Source organism: Lycium barbarum, chromosome 6 (genome assembly GCF_019175385.1).
Source record: "Lycium barbarum isolate Lr01 chromosome 6, ASM1917538v2, whole genome shotgun sequence".
Taxonomy (NCBI): Eukaryota; Viridiplantae; Streptophyta; class Magnoliopsida; order Solanales; family Solanaceae; genus Lycium; species Lycium barbarum.
In genome coordinates this window covers 102942577-102955836 of record NC_083342.1, presented here as the reverse complement: position 1 = coordinate 102955836, position 13260 = coordinate 102942577, and the positions used below count along the sequence as shown (strand labels likewise).

General features: G+C 33.7%; 1 protein-coding gene across 1 annotated transcript; it reads right to left on the bottom strand.

Annotated features, from left to right (window-relative positions):
* Nucleotides 1-11193: 11193 nt before the first annotated feature.
* Nucleotides 11194-13260, bottom strand: LOC132599900 (F-box/kelch-repeat protein SKIP25-like). Its single transcript, XM_060313067.1, has 2 exons — nucleotides 12340-13260; nucleotides 11194-11668 (listed from the first exon to the last, which is right to left on the bottom strand). The coding sequence occupies exons 1-2, from the start codon at nucleotides 13198-13200 to the stop codon at nucleotides 11255-11257; spliced, it is 1275 nt and encodes a 424-aa protein (XP_060169050.1). The 5' UTR covers nucleotides 13201-13260; the 3' UTR covers nucleotides 11194-11254.

Below are 13260 nucleotides of genomic sequence, written 5' to 3'. Positions count from 1 at the left end.
CGCAAGACAAAATTTTGTAGTAAAATTAGGCCTGTTCATCCTTAAGGCAGAGTTTTGCCTCAAAACTCTACCTGATCAGACAGAGTTTGACTCAAACTCTGCCTGATTAGGGAGAATTTGACTGCAAACTCTACCTTAAGGTAGAGTTTCAAACTCTACCTGAATGCAGGAGGCAGAATTTTGCAGGCAAACTCTACCTTAAATTTTTTTGTTTTTTTAAAAAAAAAATTGATTGAGCGGGGGTTCGAACCCGAAATCAACGGGTTCTAGCGAAGGCTAAAAATTAAATACCACCAATTTAATAGACAAAAATTAAAGACCACCCCAAAATAAGGGCAATCCAACTCATTGCCCGATTTTGTTCGGGATCCAAGTTGGACAAGTGTCCATATTATAGGAGTGATAGGTAAATAGTCACTTTTAATACTTCTATACCAAATATTAGCCATTACTTTAAAAGCTATTAACAGTTGGCCATTCTTTTGGCACGAAACTTTTTCTGGACAAAAATACCTCAACTAAAATACCGAACAGCCCCTACAAATGCTACTGGAATTCGAAGGATTAACAGGTGGAAATCGAGGAAAGCTTCACGGGGTTCAAAATCAAGGATAGAATTCATGGTGTTAAAAAATTTGCTGGAGTTTCAAAATCAAAAACGATTTCATGGGGTTCAAACCCTTGTACGTTCAAATTAAACCAAGGAACGGTTCATGTGTTTCAATTTATAAGTTCTTTTTGTGTTTTAAGTCGGGTCATTTTTGTCCAGTTTTATTTCCGCATTAAAATATAGTTATTTCCCTATTACTTATGCTCGTTACAGGCCAAAAACTTTTCATCCCATCCAACTTCTACAAATATTAGTGAGCAATGGGTAGTCGAAATTGATTGAGACAGGTAGGGATTGTTTGGTATGATGTGTAAGGAAAATAATCATGGTATATAGTTTTGTATAACTTTATCCAATGTTTGGTTGTACTTTGAATCTATAACATAATCCTTGTATAACTTAATAAACCAATTGGTGTATTATTTTATACCACCAACAACTTGCAGTAGGCGTTTGGACATGCGATTTGAAATCATGAGATGAAACCAGTGTTTGGACATGCGATTTCATCTCATAGTTTCATGTTATGAGATGAAATCCCAAATCATACAAAAAGGCATGATTTGAGATTTAAACCATGATTTCAAACCATGTCCAAACGGCGTCGTAGTAATAACTAATTCATGTATAACTTATAGGAGTACCTGGACAAAGTAGCAAAAGGACAAAACTATGTTTATCTTTTATCTAGAAACCAATGAAGGTCAAGCATTCAATCGTACCTATGATTGTAAACTTATTACTTTTTAGTTCAATAAATAAATAAATATCTTGTATGTCCAATGTTAGTGTAATGAGCCAAACACCTAACAACAAATAATCTTATTTGTGTTACAATCCCTGTATAACTAATTTGTGCGTTAATTAAGCTGATTTGGCGGGTAGTTAGACTCTTAACGGAATTTGGGACATTGTTTTGAGGAAGAACAAATGTAATTTCCATTATTCCAGTTTTGGTAAAGTGAATCAATCACTCGTCCTCTCTGCTATCTTCTTCTTATTGTTGTTATTTCGATCATTAATTGTTCTAGAACTATTCTTCTTGAATTTGTCCTTAGAAGGTTGAACGAATTTAATCAGTTTTCTTCCTTATTGAATTTGGGGTCTACTCATTTAAATCTGAGAGGTTCCGGTCCTTTTTAGCTCATCTCTTTTTTGTCTCGAGTGCAAGTGCAACGTATCACAGGATGAAACTTTTAAATGTGGCCTTATCCATTCAGGAACTAACATTCACATAATTAGATATATGCAAGTTTAATGTGATAAAATTAGCTCATAAAATATAAACTTGCATGATCAATTTGTATGTAGTTCAAAATTGATAGTGAATATAAAAAATACGAATGCTACTTGGCAGCACCTTAATTTTTTTGGAACTGTTGTTATAAAATAATACAAATTTAGAGTGAAACAAGAGAATTGGGAAAGAAGCTTGAGGAGAGATTTTATTGCCATAATTTTGATCTCATGCTAAGGAGATAAAACCTACCTATTTATAGGAATAGAAATATTTGGTCACCAAGTAACTAGTTAGATTCTAACTAGATGAGTCCCATAGTAACTAACTATAGTTATTATCTAGTTACATTGGTCTCCAAGACTCCAACCAAACCTTGCTCTCCAAGTAAATAAATACATATTTTATAATACATGGACATTCACTTATAATATTATTTACAACACTCCCCCTTGAATGTCCATTAATAGATAATGTGCCTTGGTAAAACTTTACTAGGAAAAATCAGTGGGAAAAAGTCCTAGTGAAGGAAAAAGAGTACACATATCTAATAATATGCCTTGATAGCTGCCTCATTAAAAACCTTGCCAGGAAAACCCAATGGGACAAAACTTTAGCTAAGGGAAAAAAAGAGTACAACGCGTATTTCACTCCCCCTGATGAAAACATCACTTTATTTCTCGGAGACAGTGCATCCCAATCTTGTATACCATCTTCTCAAATGTTGAGGTCGATGATGCCTTAGTTAATAAATATGCTGACTTGTCACTTGAATTTCTTGAATATACTTTCACCGCTCTTTTGACGATCATGTGTGAAAATAATTTTCGGCGAGATATATTTCTCGCGTGTCACCTTCAATGTATCATTCTTTCAGTTGAATTATGTTCAAGCAACATTGTCTTCATATAATGTAGTGGAACTTCATTCTTCAAGGAGAATCCTTTGCATTTTTGAAGAGTTAGCAATAACTGACTGCCTTTTTCGCATTTTTGAAGAGCTAGCAATAACTGACTGCCTCCTTCGCATTTTTAAAGAGCTAGCAATAACTGACTGCCTTATAGAACGAATGATTTGACAACACCCATCTATGCACACATATAATTTGTTTGAGCTCGAGTTTTATAGAGATCATATAAATGCCCTGCATTTCATAATCAACAAACCTTTAATAATATTGGTTAGAATTAATAAATTTATATCATTATTTGGTTCATTATGATGTCTCCACGGGTAGAAGTAAGGTTATATCTTGCTTGCATATCAATAAAGGCATTATCTCATAGATAGTAATAGCAGAATACATTAGTGCATCAATTGCAATAAGACATGGTACTTTCTAACCATTTCCGTGAGATTCAAAATTGATCTTTCTTTATGTTAAGCGATTTTACTGCCATTGGGGTATTCAATGAAATCGCTTTAAGACCTTTTAAATCCTTTAAGAATTTTCATATAAACTTCACTGTCTAGCTAGACATGAAAATATTTCATTATACGCATTCAAGTCTTTATTTCATGCACTGCCATACTACATAATACCTGCACTGCCATACTACATGATACCTGCACCACAAGAGAACACATCTCCATACAATAATGTCAGGACTTTTGTGAAAAATATTTATACCACAAGGCACGAGCCGTACTTTATATCTTGTGGATTTATTTTTCATCTCACTTTTCGCTCAAAAGTTTCTTTATACCCCACTGACATTATATCTTGAAATGTTTGGACTATAGATCCAAAATATTTCATATTTACAATGTGAAACCAAATATACTTGAATTGCATATTTTCATTTGGCCAATCATCTATCTGTCCACATTTCTTGACAGATTTGAATTCAAGATCCTTGTCACCATTTAAATGTTGAGCGCTACATTTTATCAAAGATACCGTCGACGGTCATTTGAGATCGGTTCCAATGCGACATCACTTATCGAGATCTTTCATTTTTTTCATCATTTTCAGGTATCTGAACCTTTCCCAAGGTTCATGAAGTGTTATGTCGTGATGCTCTTTTAAAGAACTTGCCTCATTATTATAGTCATTTTGATCATTTGCGCCTCTCCTTCTTCAAGGAGATTTACCTTTGGAGCCTATTGGTCTATCACGCTTCAGGCGTATCATAGACTCTATCCTTCAAGGACTTTAATTCTAGTAGGAGCATTTGCAGCTGGAATATGATTTTCACTTTGGTCAGCAAATACGTCTGGCAGTTAACTTGAATTATATTTTAAACGAGGATCATACTAGTGATAATTCATTATATATAACTTATATTTTCCAGGTGCTTATCATCTCTCCCCCTATGTTAGGAAATCTAACATTTACCCCAACCTTATTTGGGGATCGATCTTTATGCGTTATGGTGGAGCAATTGAATCATATACCCCACATTCACATTTTCAGATGAGAATTATTTGGTTCCTGACCTTGAACCAATTGTAATAGGGGAACCTTGTTGGCTTGATGCATACAAGCTGCTACATATTAAATAACACATCTCATACCAAAACTCTGTTTGGGAGGTTTGTTCTCATAACCAATTGTTTAGCTATCATTAGAGGCATGCAATTTCTGCTAAACCAACTTGGATGTAAACCAGCATTATCAACATAATTTCATAGTTTGGAACCATGCTCTTAATTTAACAATATGAGCAAACAACCTCGCAAAATTAAATTGCAAGTTGATACCAAATGCACATGTGACCATAACATAGATGCATCTATTAAGATCATATAATAGCAAATGGTCCACATAGCAGGTGAACTGGCCCATATTCACCTTTTTATGTTCCAGAATTATTGAGGGATTTAATCCCAACTTTAGCTGGTATAATGTTCAATTTATCATGAGAACAAGTAGCACAAGAGTATTCTCGAAGAATATCTTTTATTTCTTCAATATATAATCACGTGAATTCTAAATTATTTTTGCATCACATTAGAACCGGAATGTCCAACCGGTCATGCCAACTGATATTTATTTCAATAAACCTCTAGTTTACTATCGCACGTGATTCCATCATCATGCTCATGTTTGTGTAGTACAAACAGGAGGGAAGCAGGGTAACCTTTCACATTTATACTTCTTACCCGCTATGACTGTAGTAATATAAAGATATTAAATCTTTCCATCATTTGTAGTCTCAATATGAATGCCCACTTTGGCCAGTACCTTTGAAACTGAATAAGTTTCTTTGAGACTTATGACAATATAATGCTTTCTTGATAATCAATTTCATTCCTCCAAAGTAGTAATAAATCGGCTCTTTCAGAGCTCCCAATTAATTGTGTACTACCACATATTTCATAACACCATCCGTATGGTGAACATATCCTTTAAAGGAGAAAATTATATCATTTCGGTCATGATCAAAATTATTATAGGCAATACTCATTTCTTGCTTTAACCTTTTCCGTTCAATAATCATTATCGACAAGATGATCAATGACTACTTATACCTTAATAACAATTTCTTTCAAACCTCTCCTAGAGGTGAGTTGTGGTACTAGCATAATACATAAGCATGTCTTTATCCCTGTCTTTTATCATATCTTGCCACATTCACTTTCAAGAATGGGCCAGCATTCACGATGCTTATCACAAGTCGCATTCTCTGTAAGGAATGGACTATAATTTTATATATGTGCTTCATAAATTTGATATAAACTCATTGCCATGTCATAATGTTTATCATATTTATATGACCCACCTCAACATCACTCTGAAAAGTCAAGTAAGCCTTCACTTTGTATTCCTTTCTTTTGATGGAGGATTTATATAATTTATCAACTTAGGTCGCACGACAATCGCGTGCCCACGACATTTTGTACCACATTGAGGCAAATATTACCTTCACCTTTTGAAGGATCATTTTGAGAACCCATAATGTTCTTTCTTTTATAATTATCAAAATGATGCCTATTATTTTGTCCTTTGCCAGGTCCACGTTCATTCATACAGACACAATAATTATTTTGTCATCTTTCAGACTTATCATGTGTTGCTACCACATTCACTTTATGGAATGGAGCATATCAAACCGGACGGGCTTCACAACTTTTATTAAAAATTCATTATTCTGCCTTAGTCATCATTATATCATTAATATTGTGCATTGGGACTTAAACCCAATGTCTTATCCATATAAAGGCGTTTTAAGCCATAATGTGATGGACTTGAACACAACTTCTTATATTATCATCATAGTGCACCGGGGCTCTAACCCGATGTCCTACCCTCTTGGTGCAATGAAGCTTGAATCCAGTATCTTACCCTAAACTAATAAGCATAATAGGCCAAAGTGCACTGAGACTCACTCTCGAGTCTTTTAAAATAATACCACTTTATAATTTTACGCATAAAAATAATTAAGTTTTACCAAGACATGAAATATATCAATTCTTGTGGTTGCACATTTCTTGTAACCTGTATTATAGTTCAAAGTGGACCATAAAATCATGTCATAATATCTCTCAAATTTTTCATATTGCTCTTGGGGAGCAATTTTTTAGGCATGATATAAATAATATTGTAGCCACAAAATACTTATGAAAATATTACCACTTCTGGTGGTTACAAACATAATTAAATTTAGTAATAACTAGGCTTAGAAAATACTATCACGTATAGTGGTCATATATTTCCTTCTGCAAACTCTATGGGAGTTTAATTGTATCTTTTTTGAAAAAATACACTCTATATGTATACATAGTAAAATGATGAAGAGTGCAGAGAAAGCCAACTTGCATGTATAAAGCTACAAATCTCACAAAGAAGTGCGAACATACTTTTGAACAATGAATGAGGTTAACAATAATACTTTGTGTCAGCTCGTAGCAGTCATTTGGTCAAACTGCCTCTAATACTACAAAACTGAATTTCAAAAAAGCCAAATTAAATACTTAGAGCCCGTTTGGATTGGCTTATAAGTTGCTTATAAGCTGTTTTCAGCTTTTTTGAGTGTTTGGCTGGCCAGCTTAAAGTCATTTTGTGCTTAAAATAAGCTTAAAAAAATAATTGGGCTTGTTTAACTTAGCTTATTTAAAGCAGCTTATAAGCTGAAAACAACTCATAAGTCAAAAAAAATAAGTTGGGCTACCCCAACTTAGCCCAACTTATTCTTTTTAGCTTATAAGCTGTTTGCAGCTTATAAGTTGCTTAAAATAAGCCCATCCAAACAGACTCTTACCTATTAACCCATAAAAACGTATGCCTGCTATAGGAAAATGATTATTGTTCTTCACACCAAGAGTCCTTATATGGCTTGGTGAAAAAGCTCCTTTACTGATATCTTGTACTTGCTTCGTAACAGAAAGATGTATACGTGTCATCTCTTTCTTTCTCCGTAGCTTTGTAATTACGGAAAAGGCTCAGATATGTCATTGAACTATTGGAAATGGCTCATTTATGCCACTCGTCAATAGTTTGGCTCAGTTATGCCATCGAACTATCAGAAATGGCTCATCCATGCCATTTTTCATTAACGCACGTTTTAAAATATCAGATATGACACTTGGCCTCCAATTAGAGTTCCATGCCGTTTATTTAAATCAACACAAATTTGTGGGTCGAGTTTTAGTTTAATTTAGGATTTAATTTGTGTTGGTTTAATTAAACGACGTGGACTTCTAATTGGTGACCAAGGGTCATATCTGGAATTGTAAAACCGATTTTATAGAAAAATGGCATGGATGAGTCATTTCTGATAGTTCGATGGCATAATTGAGCCAAACTATTAACGAGTGGCATAAATGAACTATTTCTGATAGTTCGATGGCATATTTAAGCCTTTTCCGTTGTAATTATACTAAACATTTAAAAATCGATCAACGAGATTCATTCATACCTTCTCTTTAAATTGCTTCCTAAACGTTAAATTAAACCAAAGTAAGTGCTCAAAATGGTAGAGTCTCGTGCTAATAACGTGTTATAAAATAATATAAATTGAGAGTGAAACAAGAAAATTAGGAAGGAAGCTTGAGGAGAGATTTTATTGCCATAATTTTGATCTCATGCTAAGGAGATAAAACCTTCCTATTATAGGAATAGAAATACTTGGTCACCAAGTAACTAGTTAGATTCTAACTAGATGAGTCTCGTAGTAACTATAGTTATTACCTAGTTACATTGGTCTCCAATCAAACCTTGCTCTCCAAGTAAATAAATACATGTTTTATAATACATGACATTCACTGATAATATTATTTACAACATTGATGATATAAAAGAGGAGTACAACTTTCTTATTCATGACAAATAAATATATTAAAGTCACTGAGAGCATAAAGTGTGGACAGAAAGTCTTCCAATTTGGTTGACTGAATATCCAGTTTCTCGCTATAATTAATTTTCTTAGAAGATTTCAACTACATTTGCAATGGACTTTTCTAGAACAAAAACATTATAGTTGGAGTATGATTTTAGATCATTTCAATTGCTAAAACTTCCAAAAAAGGATGCCTTTCCATGTTGATGCTTAATTTTTACTGTTTGCATTTATGTGAACAAAGACTAATTTAAATTTGGAAAGGACCTTTCTAGAAAAGATAATATAGATCGATTTTAAATAATCTCAATTATTGCTAAAATTTCCAACAAAAGGATGCATTTTCATGTAGCTGCAGGGACCTTTATTGTTTGCACATTCATGTGAATAAAGACGCAGATTAAAAAGTTGGATGGGGTTCAAAATTGATAACTTTAACAAGGGGTACAGATAAAGATAATAAAGAAAATTGGGAGTGGTTAATGAGGGAGAATAAGTAACTTAACTAATATGATGGAGTAGTTGATATAGGAAAAGTTTACGTTAAAGTGTTTCACAAGGAATGAAGTTTTTGGCTTTTCAACTGCTTTTTTGTCATATTACCATGGCAGTTATCTTCTTGGCATTTGTTAGGTAACTTTGTGCTGCTTTATTCTTTTCAAAAAGTAGTGACACAAGATAGTGTACATTATTTTGCAGGTTCTCAAGATGTTACCATGTTACTCATGATAGGTGAAAGCAAGACGTAGAGTTAGTAGGTTTAAAATAATTTTGATCTTATCAATACACTTTACAAATCTTCTTTTTTATATATTAGAAACAAAGAATTCAGTTAAATTCATAGAACTCACTCTATATTCTCTTTAATTATATGTTTATATTGCTCTATAGTTTAAGATGGATCCCACGCACTACCGTAAAATTATACACTTGTCGAAACGTGACCAGGGACCTCCTTTATAACTGTGAAAATTAAAACACCTTGCTTCTGCAGTAATTAATTCGTAAAGTTGTCAAGTTGCACTAGGAGTATTTATTTAAAACAAAATATATGCATGGATTTTGCATTGTTCTTTGAGCTGAGAATCTATCGGAAATAACTTCTCTACCTTTGTAAGATAGGGGTAAGGTCTGCATACACACTACCTTTCCAAACGTCACTTGTGAGATTACACTTCCTAGAAGTCACTTGTGGGATTACACTGAATTTGTTGTGGTTGTTTGAAAATATGCATGGATTTCCAACTAACTTGGGAATAATAAATGGGGAAGATGTGTAGGTTTCATAATGGGACTACTTTATCTTCATTTCTGCAGGATAAGTTTTAGACTAAAATATAGACTTATATATATGTAGCATAATGAATGAGAATTATTGGACTGAAGTTGTATATCAATGAATATAAATATCCCATATATGATCTGGGACCCTTTCACTGTCTGTTTGGTCATGTTAGGTGCTAGCTAGGCCTCTTGGCTGAAGGAAATAGTCAGCTAGGCCCCTTGGTCTAAGCAAATCTTGGGACCTCTACATGATCTAGGGGTTGGTTTGATTACATCATACAGACTTTACTTTTCACGTTGGGACAATATAATAATCACCTAAAAGATATGTATACACATACATGAAAGGTAAAATTAGTAATCTAGAAGATAATATATATATATATATATATATATATATATATATATATATATATATTACCTGTAATAATATGGTCAAAATTATACTAACTGTATATAGTTAAATCAGATATTAAAATGGACTTAACTAGGTTTTCAAAAAGAAACTAAGGAAACAAAGGGTAAGAAAGAGACAAAAGCAAAGGTCGGTTAATTATTTTATTAAGGTTATATATGATGCACTTTATGCAGGCTGTGTCATATAGTTAGATCACAAAACCCACACAGATAAAGACACAAAATCGCTTTGAATTCCTTGAGATGATAGGCTTTTCAAAGATCGTGGCTTGGTATATACTATATATCATTGATTAATTTCTTAACATGTCTTTACTTGCTGTGCGCGTTTTTGGTTATTTAATTGTGAGTCATGACATATTGACTTACTTTTAAGTGGTCCTGGTTGATTAAATTTAGGGACACAACTTTTGTAAAGTATTATCTTTAGGGCAATTTAATATTATAATTTAATAAAGTGCAAAGCTTTTCCGGGACCTCGAGCTATGTGACAAACTTTTTGCGCATGAGGTTAAAGTTTGTTGAGTATGCTTTACGATGCAATGAATAATTTAATTGATCCTCATGTGCTAATATAACAAATTCTACCTTTTTCTTAAAAAATATATTATGTGCACTAGCTACTACACTTGGTGCATATTCTTTCATATCTACTGGAAATGTTTGATCATTTCGTGAAAATTTTGTTTTCTCCTGAAGTAAAGTTTTAAAGTCTCTGACACCTTTTCTTTTTTAACAATAGTATTTTGACTTGGTAAATTTCTATTTACGATAGTCTGCTCTTTGGATCCATGAAATGCGAATTCTTAAGTAACAAATTAAAGCATACTAGCTAGGTTAGTGGTAGAGCAACACCAAGTTGTTTGCCATCACTGCACATGACCCCTATACGATCTTCGAAGTAAAGGTATTAGCTAGGAAAAGGATTTCTGAGACTTTATCTTTTAAAACAAATATTTTGAATTAGGGTGTAACTCCTGATTGTGAACACTCAATGCAAAAAAAAAAAAAAAAAAAGGTTGTTTTCCATCATTACACATGACCCTATATACTATATCCAAGTAAAAGGGTACGAGAAAAAATGATTTGAGTTACATGAACCGATAAAATAAAGACATCTTATATTTATAGTGTTTAACTTGTTTTATTTGTCAGAGATTACTGGCTAATTAAGCACTATTGGACCCGGGGCTTCTAGAGACCAAAGAAAAAGTCTAAGTTCACTCAACCTCGTTCCCATCCCCACGGCTGAAGAGATAAAGTTTATGAATAATTATTTGTATTAATTTTCTTTACACCATCAGTATTTAATAATCGAACTATCAAGATAAAATAGGAGGATTTGAGGCAATTTGTAACAAGGGTAAATTCAAGAGTAGAATTTTGATTCTTCCTTAATTTGATAATTCAACATTATTATACATATCAGTCTTCCACACTAATCCTTGGCAATATATGCAAAGCAATCGCCTCCATCTCAGGCGGAGTACTCAAAACTCGAATTACATTAGCTGGTTTTACTGCAACATCTACTACAACAATTTTCCGTCCACCACTACAAATGACACAAACTCTTCCTCTTCCAGCACTAATTTGCTCAGCACCTTTCAATTCATTACAAGACTCAATCAACACTTCCCACTGATCAGTTTCTGATACATATTTGCTCAAGGACCCCTGTGTCTCATCCACTACGTACATCTCGCTTTCATCATTTATTGTTGTTGCTGCTGCTGGTCCATTCCATCCTCCTAGCATTCCCTTTGGCATCTCTTCCCACTCATCTTTCGTTACGTCGTAAACGGCGCCTTGTTTTACTGCACGTCCCTTAATATTTACCTGTGGAAGACATAATTAAATAAATAATTAAAAATACTTCTAAGCTTTTTAATTAAGTCAAGCTTTTAATTAGATGCGTTGATCACATAATTCAATGACACAGTCCAAGTGGAGCCACATAGGGTCAAGAAGTGTCAGTGCCGGAGAGTTATAGTGTGTATATATATATTTAGGTTAAATATCAGGACTACTTTCAACACATTCATATTAAATCTTTGAACACCCTCATTCAAATTACTGATTCCACAACTAGGCAAAAGGAGGTAGTGTAGTGAGGGACGATGAGATTGTGTTAATACCCTGATTAGCTGGTTAAAATTTGTTGTTGTGGTATTACACAATCTCAGGAAATGTTCCATTGATGGTAATTCAAGTAAAGATTTATAATACAAAATTCAGTACTACTATTTCTTTTTTGTCTCACATAAAAGTCATCTAACTAAACCCTTGGTAAGAATATAAATCTGACCCAAAAATTCTGATATGACTCTCCTAATCATTCAATTTACTTAATAATATACTTAAATAGTATAACATATAATCCATCTTAATATCCAATTGAAAAGATCCATATTCACAAATCCGACAAAAAAAAAAAAAGAGAAAATTTCACATAGTTGACTCATAAAGAATTTAAACTTTTAAGTGAGATGGTAGAATTCAGCGTTTACCATGCATAGTTTCCCTCTATAGCCAATAGCATCAACAGCTTCTCTACTAAATCTTCCATCTTTTAACCCTGCCAATTTCTCCCACTTCCATTCACTAGCCTTCTTCTTCACATCCCATTTCTCTAAAGACCTTGCTACATCACCATGATATGCTGAGCCAATACCACTTGCTACATACACCTTTCCATTCACAGAGCTCGTACCACACCATCGCCGCGGTGTATGCAACGGAGGACCAAAAAACCATTCGTTACACAATGGATTAAATCCCAATGGACGTTCAAGTGCTGGACGAAATTTATGAGTAGTGGCAGCAATAAGAACCATACGTTCTGAAACGGTTAAAGATTGAATCGAAAGGCTCCTTGATATAAAAGATGGATGATGGCGAAGTACGCGAATTGGTGGATCTGAAGGAGGATTTGGTAAAGGACTCCACTTAGATGAAATTGGATCTAAGCAGAAAAATTCCACGGAATTTTGTTCATCAATTCTTGTGTAGTACTGCTTGTTGCTAGTACTACCATTGTTGTATGCTCTCGAAGTAGTAGGACTACTTCGAGAGCATACAACGTATAGAGAGTAAAAATGAGGAAAAGATGAGGTGTAAATTAGGCGTCGCCATGATTTGGAAACGCCATAAAGAAGTGAAGGATCAAGATTGGAAAGACAAAGATGAGCTAAGTGATTTGGCAAACCAGGAATCAATATCGATGATTCGTTGTTTTCTTGGTCCTGTTCTTGAATTTTGATGCGCTTTAAGGAATCTTCCATGGCTATGAACTTTATCTTCTGTTCAACTCGATTATGTACATAAAGATTTAAGGTCATTTTTTCAAATTGCTCCATTTCTAAGTTCATATATAGCCTTTCAGGTACAAGACCAGAAGTGGACTAGATAATAGATTGGAGTAAATAATA

What these genes read in the sequence shown, in the direction of transcription:
- LOC132599900 (XM_060313067.1), bottom strand. Translation starts at nt 13,200, where the DNA reads ATGAACTTAGAAATGGAGCAATTTGAAAAAATGACCTTAAATCTTTAT. An exon ending in ATAGAGGGAAACTATGCATG is followed by an intron (nt 11,669 to 12,339) that starts GTAAACGCTGAA and finishes TGTCTTCCACAG; the next exon opens with GTAAATATTAAGGGACGTGC.